The sequence below is a fragment of the Vipera berus genome (assembly GCF_964194415.1).
Source record: "Vipera berus genome assembly, chromosome: Z".
In the NCBI taxonomy this organism is placed as follows: Eukaryota; Metazoa; Chordata; class Lepidosauria; order Squamata; family Viperidae; genus Vipera; species Vipera berus.
The window spans coordinates 127696689-127713586 of NC_138205.1; the positions used below are offsets into that span (position 1 = coordinate 127696689).

A 16898-nucleotide genomic window follows, 5' to 3' on the forward strand; every position below is an offset into this window, starting at 1 on the left:
GGAAGCCAGAGTCACTTCACATTTTAAGCACAACGTGAAAAACAGGGTGAACGTCGGCTCGCCTGTTCTCTAGTTACGATTCTTGTGATTTTAATATATCCACCCGTGCAGCTTTTCTGGCAGATCCACGAAGGAAGAGAATTGCGGTGGCGTTTTTTTCCTGTTTGGTCTACAAGCCTGGGGATTTGCTGGTGTTGCCATCTGAATATTGGGCAAAGCATGGGTTGAACGATAAATAAACTGAATTATCGGTGGCCTCTTTGCTTTAGTCTGTAATGCATCTTAAAAAGTCAAGGGTTTCTCTCTCCCCGCCCCCCCCCCCCGGGTATCTGATGTCTTCCTGGATTTTTCTTATCAATAAAAAAGTGGTTTCTCTCTTCCTCCTCTTTGTGAACCCCAACCCCTTCTAGCATGGATGATATAACCAAGTTTTGTAATGAAACATCTGTAAGAAAACAACCAGGCTCACAGACCACCAAGGAATATACTCAGTTGTTCTCCTCCTTTAATTGCTGCTCTTCCCGTCTTCCCCTCTTCTATTTTCTCCTTTTCCTATCTTCTGCTTCACCTGCTCCCAGCCCTTTCCCATTGTAGCCAAAGCTCTGGAGTCTCCTAACAGGCTGTCATGTCACAACAGGTAGTCCTTGACTTACAACAGTTCATTTAGTGACTGCTCAAAGTTACGACGGCACTGAAAAAAAAAGGGACGAGACTGTTTTCCAGACTTAACCACCCTTGCAGCCAGCATCCCCATGGTCATGTGTGACCCAAATTCAGACGCTTGGCAATTGACTCACTTTTATGACGGTTGCAGTGTCCCGGAGTCACACGATCCTCCTTTGCGACCTTCTGACAAGCAGTCAGTGGGGAAGCCAGAGTCACTATACTAATATGTAACTATGATTTATGACCTATGAACCTATTACTTATATGTATATTGTGGGTCTACGCAGAGACAAATTCCTTGTGTGTCCAATCACACTCAAGCAATTATTTTTCTTTATATCGTCTATCTACTATCTATAATTTATCTACCGTTGTCATATCCACCCATCTATATCATCTATCTAATTTTACAACTGCAGTAATTCACTTAAAAACTGGCAAGAAAAATCCTAAAATGGGGCAAGGCTCACTTAATAACTATCTTGCTTAGGAACAGAATTTTTGGGCTCAAATTGTGGTTTGCAAGTCAAGGACCAACTGTACTAGGCAGACCACCGTAGCTATGGTGAGATTTGCCATCACCCCCTCAATTTTTCCTCTAGCCTCCCCCCCCCCCCCCAATCTGAAATTCTGGACAGACCTAATTACTTAGCAAGGCCTTAAATCCAGCCAAGACTTATGTTTTGGTTTTACCTTGATTTGTAAAATCAGTGGCACAACGACTTGTTCAGGCTGGTGGGAGCAGGTGGGTAGGAAGAAACTGCATATGGATCACAGCTAAGGATGCAAAACTGGGTCACTAATCCAGCAGCAATGGGCATTTTAATCCTTCCTGAGCGAGAGTTTAAAAGGAGCCAGGCCTAGTTCCTTTGCTTATGGAAACCGTGGCTTTAAAAATAAAACCCACCTCTGTGTAAACTTTGATCCTGTTAAGAGAGGTCAGCCGAAGGATTAACCTGCTCAAAAACATTTTGTCTTTTGGGCAGGTGCTGAGAATAAACCTTGGAGATTATCATTAGATTTAACACCGGAGAATATTCAACTCTGTTCTCCATTAATAATCCATAAAGAGCAAAGAGAATAAAAGTTCTGTGTTGCTACTAGGAAATCGTTTTTTTTCCCTGCAATGAATACAGGTGTTTTTTTTTATTTAAACTTATTTTCTAGGGTACATGTTGGAACAGAGTCCTGATCTGATGCCTCCTATTCCAGGCACCTGTAGCTATATATTATGTATTTTTAGTTTTTAAAGAACAAAAGAGAGCCAAAATCTTATTTCAGCAATTGGAGAGGAGGTGAGGTTGCAAGTTCAAGAGGATTGGACACTCCCAAATTATGGGGTACAATTCCAGACGAAGTAGGGCATGGATGGTGTTTTTTTCCTGGATGGATTAAAGTGCTTTTTTTTCAAATTTGGTGAATGTTAAGATGTGCAGACCTTAATTTCCCAAAATTCCCCAACCGCAGTAACTCTTAGAATTACGTTTAGATAAAGGCAAAGACTAGTGATGTAAATCGGAGGGGGGGGAAGAGTATATACTGTGTCTTTGTGGGTACGGTGTTTGAACGTTTGTAACTGTCATTTAATTTAACTTAACATGTCAAGGTTCAGACCACTAGATTCCACAATGACTCTTGAGTGACTTAGAATTTAATAAAGGAATAAAAAAGAAAATTACATATGACAAAGAGAACAGAAATTACCTTTATGTAACATGCAAGATAAAAGATGAATGGAAAGAAAACAGGGAAAGGAAAGGAAGAGGGGTGGTGAGGAAGGAGGGAGAGGAGGAAAGAAAGAAAGAGGAAGGAGGGAAGGAAATGGGTATGAGGAGGGGGGAAAGTGGGTGTGAGGAGGGAAGAAAAAAAATGAAGGAAGGGAGAGAAAGAGAAAGAAAGCAAGAAAGAAAGAAAGAAAGAAGAAAGAAAGAAAAAAAGAAAAAACAACAACAAGCAGATGCTGGTTCCCAAGACACCTGCAGCTGTTCTCAAAAGCTGCGTCTGGCAATGCTTTGTCCTGCAGCATTTGAACCCACTGCCTTTCCCTTTTTCCAAGGATCTTGTTCTCCCCTTCGCACTGGCTGCCTTTAGTCTCTGGAGGCCAAGTCTAGGAAAGACTCTGCAATCGCCAATTTGAGGAGGGGGGCTTCCAGCAATAGCAGCCCCCCAGGTGGTCCACAGGCCACAGGTTGGGAGCCACCGTGGTCCCAGGACAAACTCCAAAAGGCACTGATCATCTCTGTCTACACAATTGTCAGAGAAGAAAAAATACCGGACGGTTAATGGACAGAAGACTTTGCTCTGAGGTCACCAAGTAGCTAAGACATCCATCGTTCCAATCTGCACATTCCTTGGCTGGGCCCAAGAAAGTTAGTCCTCTACTCACAACCACTTGTTTAGTGACTGAAGTTATAATGGCACTGAAAAAAGTGACTTTTTTTGACACGGGATGACTTTCGCTGCATCCCTGTGATCAGCGGCATCAAGAAAAGTAATTTATGACTACTTTTCTCACCATCATCGCAGCATCCCCACGGTCACGTGATCAAAATTCAGATGCTTGGCAACTGACTCGTATTTGTGACGGTTGTAGTGTCTTGGGGACACGTGATCTTCTTTTGTGACCTTCTAAGAAGCGAACTCAATGGGGGAAGCCAGATTCACTTAACAACCGTGTCGCTAATTTAACTACTGCAGTGATTCTCTTAACAACTGTGGCGAGAAAGGGGGGGGGGGAATTCACTTAACAAGCCTCTGACTTAGCAATGGAAATTTTGGGCTCAATTGTGGTTGAAAGTTGAGGACTACCTGTAGCGCAAGAATTTTTGAAAATGATTCCTGAAGATGCTACCGTATGAAGTTGCATTCCCAACTATTTATTTTCCAGTACAAAGTCCTCAGCTTATGATCACAACGGAGCTCAAAATTTATGAGACAGTTACTAAGTAAATTTTGCCCCATTTTACAATCTTTCCTGCCACAGTTGTTAAGTGAATCGCTGCAGTTGTTAAGGTAGTAAGATGGTTGTTAAGTGAGTCTCACTGCCCCATGGACTTCGCTTGTCAGAAGGTCGCAAAAGGGGATCACATGACCCCCCCCAGGACACTGCAACCGTCATAAATATGAGTCAGTGGCCAAGTGCCTGAATTTTGATCACATGACCACGGGGAGGCTGCAATGGTTGTTAAGTGTGAAAAACAGTCCTAAGTCACTTTTTTTTCAGTGATGCTAAGTTTGAATAATTGCTAAATGAATTGTTGTAAGTCAAGGACTGGCTGTATTGTGAAACTCTGCCATTGCTTTCTTCCAGACTTTGTCCTGCTGGTCACACAACCATCTAACCAGGCAAGATAACAATCTGATATCTGATCGTTTCACCTACTTCAATATTTTTGAAGGCATTTTCACCCTAAAGTCAAAGTCAACCACATCTGCTCATGGGTTACTATGCCTTGTATCCTCCATGAGAGTTTGCAAAACATTGGCATTTTGGCCAGAAATGTTAGGTAAACAGCCAATAAGTAAACCGTGGTCAAATCATGGCTTGCGAAGCTTCTCACACCTTTAATATTGGGGGGAAGAGAAAAACCTGTCTTCTTTTTCCAGAAAGGAAGACTAAAATAATTACCTGAGAAGACTTGGATCTGAGGAACGGTTGGCTCAAGGAAAGCTGACAATGGGGAATTTGCCCTGGATATTAATCCAAGGAAAAGGTCACCTCTATCTACTTAAAAGAGGGAAATATTCTGAACTTTAAAAACAAATAGCAACTTTCTAATTATGAGAAATTGTTTTAAGCAAGTTGTGCCCCCAAGGGATGCAGAAAGGGGGTGAAGGGCTAATTCCACCTCCTACATCAACTGCAGTTTGGCATGGACTCCTTTCAAAATGGGAGTCGGCTTGTAGAAGACAGCTTTGGCTAACGCCAGTCCTCGACTTGTGTCCATAACAGAGCCTGGAACTTCTATCGTAATTCATAATGGTTGTAAGTCAAGGCACCCATTTGACTAACTCAATTTTACAATCTCTTTTGCGGTAATCATTAAGTGAACAACATGGTTGTAAAGCAAAAAATGGTCATTTACCAGGTGCTGTGGTCATTAAGTGAGATGATACATTCCTGTGTGTGTTTTTTTGCCAAGAAACAGCTGAAAAAGCCAGTCTCCAGCAAAAAAATATTCTAAATCACATTATGGATAGTCCTTGACTTACAACCATTCATTTAGTGACCATTCAAGGTTACACCAGCACTGAAAAAAGTGACTGATGGCCATTTTTCACACTTACGACCACTGCAGCATCCCCCTGGCTAGGTGATTAAAGTTCAGATGCTTGGCAACTGGTTTCTATTTATGAGGGTCGCATGTGATCCCCTTTTGCGACTTCTGACAAGCAAAGTCAATGAGGATTCACTCAACAATTGTGTGACTAATTTAACAACTGCAGTGATTCAGTTGGCAAAATGTCTCTCTTAACAAAGGAAAATTTAGGCTCAGTTGAGGTTGTAAGTTAAGGGCAATCCAGCTGTGCCCACCCATGGGAGTTTTGCCAGATGTCTCTCTCCCTCTTGAACCCAGCAAACAGTGTTCTCTAATCCAGATATATCTTCCAGCTAAATTGGGATTACATCCCAAACAAGCCACAATTGTCTGGTTGTTCTCATCCTATTGACATAACCATGTTTGGTCCCTAGCTGCAATTTTATGCCTGCAATGCAAAAGAGAATGTCTGGAGGGAATTAAAATAAGGTGTGTGTGTGGGGGGGGGGGGAAATGGGTGAAGCTCACTTAACAACAGTCTTGCTCAGCAATGAAAACTTTTGGCTCAATTGTGGTCGTAAATTGAGGACTATCTGTATGTGTTTATGAAACACCGCAACCGGCTTATAAAGGTGAGCCAGTTGCCACGCACCCAAAATGTGGTTAACTGACTTGAGCGTGTGTGTTTGCTCCAGAATCCAAAAGGTCATCTGAGTTTAGTCATAGTTTTGAACAGCTTCTGTGTGAGGGTAGAAGAAAGTACACTCCTGTCCTATTCTGAAAAGGAGCAATTGCAGCTTCCATGGAACCTTTAAGTCCTGTAGCGCCATCTGCTGGAAAGGAGGTACAATGCACTGAAAAACAAATACAGGCAGTCCTCGACTTACAAACACAATTGAGCCCAAAATTTTTGTTGCTAAGTGAGACATTTGTTCAGTGACTTTTGTCCCATTATAGGACCTTTCTTGCCACAGTTGTTAAGTGAATCACTGCAGCTGATACATTGGTATCCCGGTTGTTAAGTGAATCTGGCTACCCCCATTGACTTTGCTTGTCAAAAGGTTACAAAAGGTGAAGCCCCATTTCCATCTGTCCTGTTTGCCATCGTTCACTCCCTAGAGACTAAAATGGACAATGTGAAATTTGAGCGGGCCACGATTCTACAAGGAGTATATATCGGAGGTGGTGACCCTTTGAGAGCTGTATGCAACGAAATTTCATTTTGATGTATGCCGATTGGTGTACATTCAAAGTGACAATAAAGTTATCATCATCATCATCACGTGACCCCAGGACGCTGTGACCGTCATAAATACGAGTCAGTTCCCAAGGACCTGAATGTTGATCACATAATCTGCTACAAAAGTCGTGTGAAAAACTATTTTTTTTTCCTTCAGTGCTGCTGTAACTTAGTAAAATTTCACCTGAGAATCTTGTTTTAATGAAGGGCAATGCCATTCTGCAAGTTAAGAGATTCTGGCATGGAGAGTTCACTTTTTCTACAGTTAGTCCTCGACCTACGACTGCAATGGAGAGAGAAGAGATGTGACGTTAAGACAGCAACAGTTAAGACAACCTGGCATGTTTTCAGCCATTTTAATTGTGGTTATTGGAGATGGGGAGTTAAAATCATGTAGAGATGAGGGACTGGATAACCAGAGGCTCCCTGATTGTGCGAACAAAGCCATGACAAATAATACATGTCATAAAACCTCTTATTAATGTGGACAATTAAAAGTGGACTTCATAGTGAGGTTTTCCTTCCCGGCATTAGCTTCAGACCTCCGCTGCCTCCTTTTTGCCCGTCTCCTGTCCCTCAAAGGGAGGATACTTGGTCTCCACATCAGCCCAAGTTATGTTGCCGTTGGCCAGGCCGCCCACCAGGGCTGGCAGCTCTGAGATCTAAAAGGAGGAACAAGCGACATACCGATCAATCCAGGATTGAGTGTCCGTGTTTCGGAGATTCTTTCAGAATGCTGGAAAATCATGCAGTGGGACTGGCTGCCCAGCAAAAGGATTTATTCCTCTGGGATGCGTTTCTCCACCACAAAGCCAGAGGCAGAAAGGCAAACACATACCCCGTGTTTCCCCGAAAATAAGACCGGGTCTTTTGGGGGGGGGGGAGGGGGGGCTCCAAAAGAGGCACCAGGTCTTATTTTCAGGGGGTGTCTTTTATACTCAACTCTGACACCAACAGCCCCACCCAGCTGGTCCACTTCTTCTGGGGCCAAAGTTCTGCAGCTGCATTCGGGCCTGCATTTTGCAGTCAGGCCTTTCCAGAAGGCCTAAGCAGCCAAGTACTGAGCTATGGATTCAATCTATGGCTCGGTTCTTGACTGCAGTGGCCTTCCGGAAAGGCCTGTGACTAAGAAATACAGGCTTAGCTGCAGAAGACGCCACAGAAGTGGGCTAGCTTATTTTCGGGGTAGGCCTTGCTTTTGGGGAAACAGGGATACCACTACCATAAACAAATCTAAAAGGCAACCGGACTTTGTTTTCTCTTTGGAAATGTTTCGCTTCTCATCCGAGAGGCTTCTTCAGTTTTCACTTTAGTTCTTCCATTAGAATTGAAGAAGTGTCTTGGATGAGAAGCGAAACGTCTTCAACGAAAATCAAAGAAAGTCCAGTTGCCTTTTAGAAAAGCATCTTTGGGACAACCACGACCTGGATAGACTGAGAATCTCCAGATGTTCACCACCAGAGAAGAATTTCTCCTGTCCTCAAGCAGTCTCCACCCAAGAGGGTGATTCTGACCACTCTACATGGGCCCTTGTCTCCTTTCTTAATTGGTCCTTTTCGCGATATGAGAAAGAAGTCTTGGAGACTTCTCTCCACAGAAATATCTTTATTTAAAATATTTATAATACACCTACCACCCAGATCTCGCAGCAAGTTATAATTCATAAAAGAATTAGAAAGAGAAATGTTTCCAACAGTATTTCTCAACTTTGACAACTTTAAGACGTGTGGACTTCAACTCCCAGAATTCCCCAGGCAGCATAGCTGGCTGGGAATTCTGGGAGTTGAAGTCCACATGTCTTAAATTTGCTAAGGTTGAAAAATGCTGGTTTATAGAGATGGATACGGATTCTGTTGGTATGTGTTTGTGTGTGACTTTCTTCTCTCTCCACCTTTCATTCCCAAGGACATATTTTTATTTTCTGCAGATTTTACTCCCCCATCCTTTGCAAAAGCTGCCCAGAGTCCATCATACCTCGGCCCGTATCTGCCGCATGGAGTCGCGATCTCTTAAGGTGGCTGTGTGGGGGGTTTTATTGACCGTGTCAAAGTCAACTGTAATCCCGAATGCCACCCCGATTTCATCCGTCCTCGCATACCGCCGACCGATAGATCCAGAAGAATCGTCCACTTTGTGGGAGACCCCGTTTCTGGTCAGAGCTTCAGCTGGTTAAAAAAAAAATTATTACATGCAGAGTCCGTTACTGATTTGCCTCGTCTGAAAAAAACTTTACAGGTAGTCCTTGACATATGACCATGGTTGAGCCTGGAATTATGGTCATTAAGAGGGTCATCACGTGACTGCACCACGTGTTACAATATTTTGCGTGAATCGGTTAAGTGAACATGTGATCGTTAAGTGATTGCATTGTCCATGATGGGCAGTTTTTGCTGGAAACAGTAAGTAAATGCCAGTTTTCAGCAAAAATGTCATAATTCATCGTCAGGTGACAGCAAACAGCCATAAATGTGGGCCAGTAGCTAAGCAATCAACTGATTGTAGTGGCGCAGTGACTAGAATGCAGCATTGCAGACAAACTGTGCCCACTGCCAGCAGTTCGATCCTGACTGGTTCAAGGTTGACCCAGCCTTCCATCTTTTTAAGGTCAGTAAAATGATGACCCAGATTGTTGGGGGCGATATGCCGACACTGTAAATTGCTTAGAGAGGGCTGCAAAGCGGTATATAAATCTAGGTGCTACTACTATTGTGAGGGACAGTTATTAGAGCTTTGGTCGTCAATAGCTCTTGGAGAGTCTTGTCGTAATTTTGAATGAACGCTAAACAACTGGTCATAAGTCAAGGACTATCTGTAAAGGTGATTGCAATACACATCCTCAAACTGCTGGCTAGGAATCTTAGCTTCTGTAAGTTAAGGACAGCCTTATTTACAGGACGAAATCTTTAGATAACGCAGCCCTTCTCACGTCCCAAAAATGCAGCATAAATTCTACATCAGTGGCCCCCTGATCCTTTGGGCAACCTTGGAGAAAGGTTTTTCCATGGACCAGAGCGAGCGTGGTTTTGCCTGCTGCCTGCATCCTACAGATGGGGTTTAGCTTGTTTGTGCGGTCCGGTTGCTGGCATGCCCCAGCCCGGTGCCGGTCCAGGGACCGGAGGGTTGGGGATTCCACAAGCTTTCCCCAAATGGAAACCAAAATAAAAGGCCAAAATATCCTAAAAATCCATTTTGCATTTCTTAATGTCCAATGGAAAAGGAAAGGAGAGCTTATGCCAAATGGGGAAACTTTAGCAAGAGGTAGTTGGTGCAATGACAAAGAAGGCACCAGCCCAGCTCCGTCCAAGCTCTTGGTTTTCAGTCCGTGTTCAACTCTTACAATTTTAATTGTTGTTATAATTATATATAATTCCGTGTAATATTTATAATTATATATAATTCTACATATTCTATATATTTTACTGCATTGGGAGCTGCCTGGAATTACTCTGGATAGTGAGATGAGTGACATATAGATTTGATGAATAAAAGGTAATAATAAAATCAAATAATACTAAAAAAAAGAAAGGAAGAGTTTTCAAAACAGGAGAAGCTGGAAGAGCATAAAGTACAGGCCTCTCATCATATTTCCTACCCTGTGCTGGGTGAAACCATAATACAGGTAGCCCTCAAACTTTTAACCATTCGTTTTGTGAGCATGGCAATCACTGACATATGATGCTTCCACCCCATACAGGTAAGTCCACCACTTACAACTGTTCAAAGTTACAACGGCACTGGAAAAAAAATGACTTATCACCATTTTTCACACTTATGACCGTTGCAGCACCCCAATGGGTCACGTGATCAAAATTCGGACACTTGACAACTGGTTCATATTTACGACAGTCGCAGTGTCCCGGGGGTCAGGGGATCCCCTTTTGCGACCTTCTAACCAGTAGAGTCAAAGGGGGAAGCCAAATTCACTTAACAACCACGTGACTAACTTGACAACTGTAGTGATTCGCTTAAGAAACTGTGGCAAGTGAGGTCGTAAAGTGGGGCAAGATTCGCTCAGCAAACGTCTCTCTTAGCAACAGAAGTTTTGGGCTCAGTTGTGGTCATTTACGTCAAAGGCGGCGTGTAAGTCCCCCTTTCCAGAAGCGATTCACCCAAACCATCTTATTTGCAGGGAAGCCTTTTACTCACAGAGCTCCTTCACGAATGGAATAAATTCCTGATTCTGACTCAACGGAAGAACGGAGCACTTGAAAGGAGCCACCACAGCAGGAAAGCTGAAGTACTGGTAGAAAAGAGGAAAAACAAGCAGACATTCAGAAAATTAAGATAATAATAATAAGTTGGAAGGGACCTTGGAGGTCATCTAGTCCAACCCCCTGCTAAGGCTGGTAAAGCTAATCTTAGTATGGCGACTTAGGACTGGCAGACTTACCCAGTTTGAAACATTTTTTCCCCAAGAAATTTTATTGAAATATATTATGAAACACCAAAGGAAATAAAGATCAGGAAAGAAAGGGGATGGAGGGGAAAAAATTCCAACTTTGGTCAGTATAGCACAATTCTTAAGTATAATTATAGCCTTAACTTTTTGCTCTGCATTTCTATACCGTTTTGGTGTAGTGGTTAAGCTGCTGGTTTAGAAACCAGGAGACGGTGAGTTCTAGTCCCACCTTAGGCATGAAAACCAATGAGGGAGGGGGGGACTTTGAGCCAATTCCTAATTCCCACTTAACCACTGTGGCAAGAAAGGCCGTAAAATGGGAGTAAAACTCACTTAAAAACTGTCTTGCTTAGCAACAGAAATTTTGGGCTCCATCGCGGTCGTGACTTGAGAACTACCTGTGAATCAAGAGTTGCCTTATGGCCACAAGAAACCCTACCGTTCGCTGCTCATCTCCCTCCCTGATGCGGAACGTGTGCTCAAATATCGTGTACATGATTCTTCCAAGCCCAAACGAAGGCTCAATCACATTGGGGACGATCTCTTCCACTGGAAAATGAGAGACAAAGAAAAAACCTGCGTTCCTGGGTCAGCTCCAGTAAAGAAACAAACTGTGTAAGTTCCCAGGCTGAAGACTGTTTTTATCAGAAGAAAGGAAGGAAGGAAGGAAGGAAGGAAGGAAGGAAGGAAGGAAGGAAGGAAGGAAGAAAGAAAGAAAGAAAGAAAGAAAGAAAGAAAGAAAGAAAGAAAGAAAGAAAGAGAAAGGAATTGTTAACAGTCTGCTGCCCTCTCAAAGATCTTTTTTTTTGGGGGGGGGGCAAACTTCAGCAGAGATGGCTCTAGTTTTCGAAGAGCTGAGGGGGAGGAACACTCACCATGCAAGGTTTTCTGGAATCTCTTCACGGCGACCATGTCCTTCGTTACCTGAAAGGTTTTCCCTTCTGTCTCGATCATAAATTCCCTACCAAGGAGAGGGAGAGAGAGAGGGGGGGGCGGGTTGGTCAAAAGGATGCTTAAGTGCTTCTTTCTACTGTGGGATCTAAAGGGGCATTTGGAAGCCTCCACTGGTGCGGGACACGCCACGCTTCCGGAGCTCCCCTTGAGCAGCTTGTGTGACACGCTGCTGTGTGAAACGGCACAGGTCCAGAGGTGTGGGTCCAGAAGAGCCTTTCCTGCTGTGGCTCCCCCACCCCACTTTGGGACACGGTGTCCTTTGAGGGGGAGATCCACCCCTCCCCTCCTGGCCTTCCAGAGGGGCCTTCACACCGTCGTTTAGGTCCCAACGGAGGTGTCCCACTCAGGAAGTGGAATAGCAGGTGAGAAGGTCCCACCTCCATCCTGTTCACATACGGCTCCCTTCTTATCCCAGCCTTTTGTTAATTTCAGAACTAACCAACATTCCTTATTGCAGAACGTTTTAATGTTGCTTCATGTTTTGACCCCTTATAGAGAGAATCTCGTTCATTCAGCAAACGGTGCTCCCAAAAATGCATTTTCCAAAAGGCAACTGGACTCCTTTTCTTTGTTTTTTTCTCCTCTGAAAACATTTTCCTTTTCACTCCAGAAGCTTCTAGAATGCAGCATTGCAGACAAACTGTGCCCACTGCCAGCAGTTCAATCCTGACTGGTTCAAGGTTGACCCAGCATTCCATCTTTTTAAGGTCAGTAAAATGATGACCCAGATTGTTGGGGGCGATATGCCGACACTGTAAATTGCTTAGAGAGGGCTGCAAAGCGGTATATAAATCTAGGTGCTACTACTATTGTGAGGGACAGTTATTAGAGCTTTGGTCGTTAATAGCTCTTGGAGAGTCTTGTCGTAATTTTGAATGAACGCTAAACAACTGGTCATAAGTCAAGGACTATCTGTAAAAGTGAATGCAATACAGATCCCCAAACTGCTGGCTAGGAATCTTAGCTTCTGTAAGTTAAGGACAGCCTTATTTACAGGACGAAATCTTTAGATAACACAGCCCTTCTCACATCCCAAAAATGCAGCATAAATTCTACATCAGTGGCCCCCTGATCTTTTGGGCAACCTTGGAGAAAGCTCCAAGGTTGCCCAAAAGATCCACTCCAGAAGCTTCTTCAATTCACTGATGAGAAGTGAAATGTTTTAAAAGGGGGGAAAAAAGAAGGAAAGTCAAATTGCCTTTCGCTGTTTTTTTTTATATGATGCTTTTACGATGCTGCGAGTCGCCCAGGCTAGCTTGACAAGTGAGATGAGCAGAATATATAGCTGATTAGTAAGTAAACTAATAAATCAATAAACAGGCAACAGGGAACAGGCAGTGGGGGCTGCAATCCGTGTACTCCGATGCTAAGAGGAAATTTCATCTCCTCAAAAGCAGAGAAATTCCTATTTCTTGCACCAAGAGAACCTATTTAGCTCTGTGGCTTCCACACTCACCAGCTCACTTTTAGCTGGCTGCAAGTCTCTTTACAAGAAGCTACTCTTGCAAGTCACTTGGAAACTGCTGGTTATTGTGACTGGTTTTATTACTGTTTCTCTGAAAAGCGCTCAAAGTCTTCTGAAGAAGGGTAGCTGGGTATCCATCAATAAGTATTGTGAGATAAGAGGTTTTTTCTTTTCTTTTTATGACCCCTGTAATCCCTTTTTTTAGTGTGGAGCCGGAGTGACTTGAATGGAGCTTGAGCGTTTACTAGCCGGATGCCCTTCCTGATACCTATGCAGAGTTCACAGTAGATATTTTCTCTTTGTGCCCTAACAGAGAGACATATGTCACTGCCTAGGATTGAACTCTCAACCTTCCAAATGGAAGGCACGAGTCTTCACCTCTAGGCCACCATGCCGCTCTAAGAGAATGAACTCCGTAAAATCACACTGGATTTCAACATTTATTGCGTTTGAACGCTGGGTTTAAAAATCTTGGCTCGCATGGCTCCCAAAGAGATTTGAGATCTTGTCAGGCTCGGCTTACCCTTTTTCGCTGAGCTGTGTCTCCATCTCACTGATGTAACACTCGTCACAGATGGCAAGGTACTCCAGGACCAGCTTGGCATCTTTCTTATACGCTTTCCCAATGGCTCCCTTGTTTGCTTCAAACTGAACCACGTTGGCGATCCTGTACAGGTGGCGCTAAGGAATCCGACTGCAGGTGTGTCTGTGCCTAGGATGTCACACGGGGCAGGTAAAATGCTTTTTTAACTGGTCTTTCCCACCACTTCTTTTGCACTTTTATAGGTAGCCCTCGATTTACGATCACAGTAGGGAGCAGAGCTTTCCGTTGCTAAGCAAGGAGGTTGTTAAGTGAGTCACACCCAATTTTACGACCTTCTCTTTAGGCTTTTTACAGGTAGCCCTGAATGAGTGACTACAACTGGGACCAGGATTTGCACTGCTAAGCAAACGGTTGTTAAGGGAGCCGCTCCAGTTTTAAGACCTTTTTTTGCCATGGTTGTTAAGTGAGTCATGTAGCTGTTAAGTGAATCCAGCTTCCACCATTGAGCTTCTCAGCTTTCATGTCGGAAGCTGGCAGGGAAGGTCGCAAATAGTGATCACATGGCCCCGGGACACCGCAAACCATCATCAATACACGTCAATTGCCAAACACCCAAATTTTGACCAAACAAGGGCTGGTTATAAGTTACTTTTTTCAATGCTACTGTAATTTTGAATGATTGCTAAACAAACGGTTGTAAAGGGAGGACTACCTCTCAACATGCAAAAGTCTGATTAGGGATTGTAACATTTCTCCCTCTGGACCCAGCTGTTCTGCAGCTGTTCAGGGGCTTCACAAAATTAACTTTCAAATCCAGAAGCAGCTCAAGCTGTCTTCTCTGTGCAGTCCTTGAAATCATTTGACAATTTCAACTTAAAAGGACCGGATTAGCCTCCTAAGAGGACACTGGAATTCAAGGAAGTGGGGCAAGTAGCTCTATACAAGTAGTCATCGAGATAAGACCAAAACTGAGCCTGTAATTTCGGTCGTTAAGTTGTGACAATCATAAAGTTAATCCCCACACGACTGTACCCAATTTTACAAACCTTTTTTTTGTGTCGGTCATTAAGCAGATGCCACAGAGATTAAGGCAGAGGTCTTCAAACTTGGCCCTTTTATGACTTGTGGACTTCAACTCCCAGAATTCCTCAGCCAGGCACACTGAGGAATTCTGGGAGTTGAAGTCCACAAGTCATAAAAGGGCCAAGTTTGAAGATCCCTGGGTTAAGGGAACTCATTATGCACTATATAGCCTATTTTGTTTAAAAAAACCAAACCAAAAAACAGGAAATAGCGGTCACATGACCACAGGACACTGCAAAGAATTGCAAGTGAGGGTCACATGCTGAGTGCCTAACATGTAGTCACGTGACTTGAAGAGGCACCTGATTGCCCAAATGATGAATCCCGGCCACAACTAGCTTTTTCAGGGTCTGTTGTAACTTCGAACAGTCACTAAGCGACCAGCTGTAAATTAAGGACTACGTGTGCTGAGATAGTTGGTATCTCATTTCAAGTTCCAAGCTGGCATCACGGAGAAATCACAGAGTTCAGAGCAGTTCCCTGATTTCCTCCTGGTGGCCTCGAAGGCTCGTACAGCTCATCCACACCGAAATGGATGGAGCCAGCCTTAGAAAACAGACATGGCTCTATTCCAGAAAAGGATATGGGCTCCTTCAAAGGCTTCTCAGCAACGAGGGGGACTTTGGTGGCTCTGGCGTGGCAGGAGAGGTCGTAGCAGGAGCGGTCAGCGCAGCCAACGATTTCAATCCACCCCTGGAAAGAGCCAAAAAATGAAGCCTTCGCTTAGACAAATCATGACGTTCAAGCTATCCTGCACAACGGGCCCTTCACCCTGGACCTAAGCTCTAAGAAATGTTTTCATTTTGTTAAATAATAAATAATAAGGCACTGTGGAGCGGTATATAAGTCCAAGTGCTATTGCCAGTGCTTTTTTTGTAAAAGAAAAAGGTGCCGGAACTCACACCTGTCATACAACCTGCCTTGCCTACGCTACAAGGTTCCATCCAAAAAAGGTGCCGGAACTCCGTTCTGAGCATTCTATGAGAAAAAAAGCCCTAGATAGATAGATAGATAGATAGATAGATAGATAGATAGATAGATAGATAGATAGATGATAGATAGATAGCTTTTTTTGTAAAAGAAAAAGGCGCCGGAACTCACACCTGTCATACAACCTGCCTTGCCTACGCTACAAGGTTCCATCCAAAAAAGGTGCCGGAACTCCGTTCTGAGCGTTCTATGAGGAAAAAAGCCCTAGATAGATAGATAGATAGATAGATAGATAGATAGATAGATAGATGATAGATAGATAGCTTTTTTTGTAAAAGAAAAAGGTGCCGGAACTCACACCTGTCATACAACCTGCCTTGCCTACCCTACAAGGTTCCATCCAAAAAAGGTGCCGGAACTCCGTTCTGAGCATTCTATGAGAAAAAAAGCCCTAGATAGATAGATAGATAGATAGATAGGTAGATAGATAGATAGATAGATAGATAGATAGATAGCTTTTTTTGTAAAAGAAAAAGGTGCCGGAACTCACACCTGTCATACAACCTGCCTTGCCTACCCTACAAGGTTCCATCCAAAAAAGGTGCCGGAACTCCGTTCTGAGCATTCTATGAGAAAAAAAGCCATAGATAGATAGATAGATAGATAGATAGATAGATAGATAGATAGATAGATAGATAGATAGATAGATAGATAGATAGATGATAGATAGATAGCTTTTTTTGTAAAAGAAAAAGGTGCCGGAACTCACACCTGTCATACAACCTGCCTTGCCTACGCTACAAGGTTCCATCCAAAAAAGGTGCCGGAACTCCGTTCTGAGCGTTCTATGAGGAAAAAAGCCCTAGATAGATAGATAGATAGATAGATAGATAGATAGATAGATAGATAGATGATAGATAGATAGCTTTTTTTGTAAAAGAAAAAGGTGCCGGAACTCACACCTGTCATACAACCTGCCTTGCCTACGCTACAAGGTTCCATCCAAAAAAGGTGCCGGAACTCCGTTCTGAGCATTCTATGAGAAAAAAAGCCCTAGATAGATAGATAGATAGATAGATAGATAGATAGATAGATAGATAGATAGATAGATGATAGATAGATAGCTTTTTTTGTAAAAGAAAAAGGCGCCGGAACTCACACCTGTCATACAACCTGCCTTGCCTACGCTACAAGGTTCCATCCAAAAAAGGTGCCGGAACTCCGTTCTGAGCGTTCTATGAGGAAAAAAGCCCTAGATAGATAGATAGATAGATAGATAGATAGATAGATAGATAGATGATAGATAGATAGCTTTTTTTGTAAAAGAAAAAGGTGCCGGAACTCACACCTGTCATACA

General features: G+C 43.3%; 1 protein-coding gene across 1 annotated transcript in view; it reads right to left on the minus strand.

The window, feature by feature from the left end:
- Positions 1-2301: 2301 nt before the first annotated feature.
- GARS1 (glycyl-tRNA synthetase 1) overlaps positions 2302-16898 on the minus strand; it is a 41819-nt gene continuing 27222 nt past the window's right edge. The window contains exons 11-17 of the mRNA XM_081345613.1: positions 15195-15303; positions 13507-13651; positions 11440-11525; positions 11004-11113; positions 10312-10405; positions 8140-8330; positions 2302-6827 (exon numbers count right to left, since the gene is read on the minus strand). Coding sequence (XP_081201739.1) covers positions 6702-6827; positions 8140-8330; positions 10312-10405; positions 11004-11113; positions 11440-11525; positions 13507-13651; positions 15195-15303 — 861 coding nt within the window. The 3' untranslated portion in view covers positions 2302-6701. The remainder of the gene's footprint in view (positions 6828-8139; positions 8331-10311; positions 10406-11003; positions 11114-11439; positions 11526-13506; positions 13652-15194; positions 15304-16898) is intronic.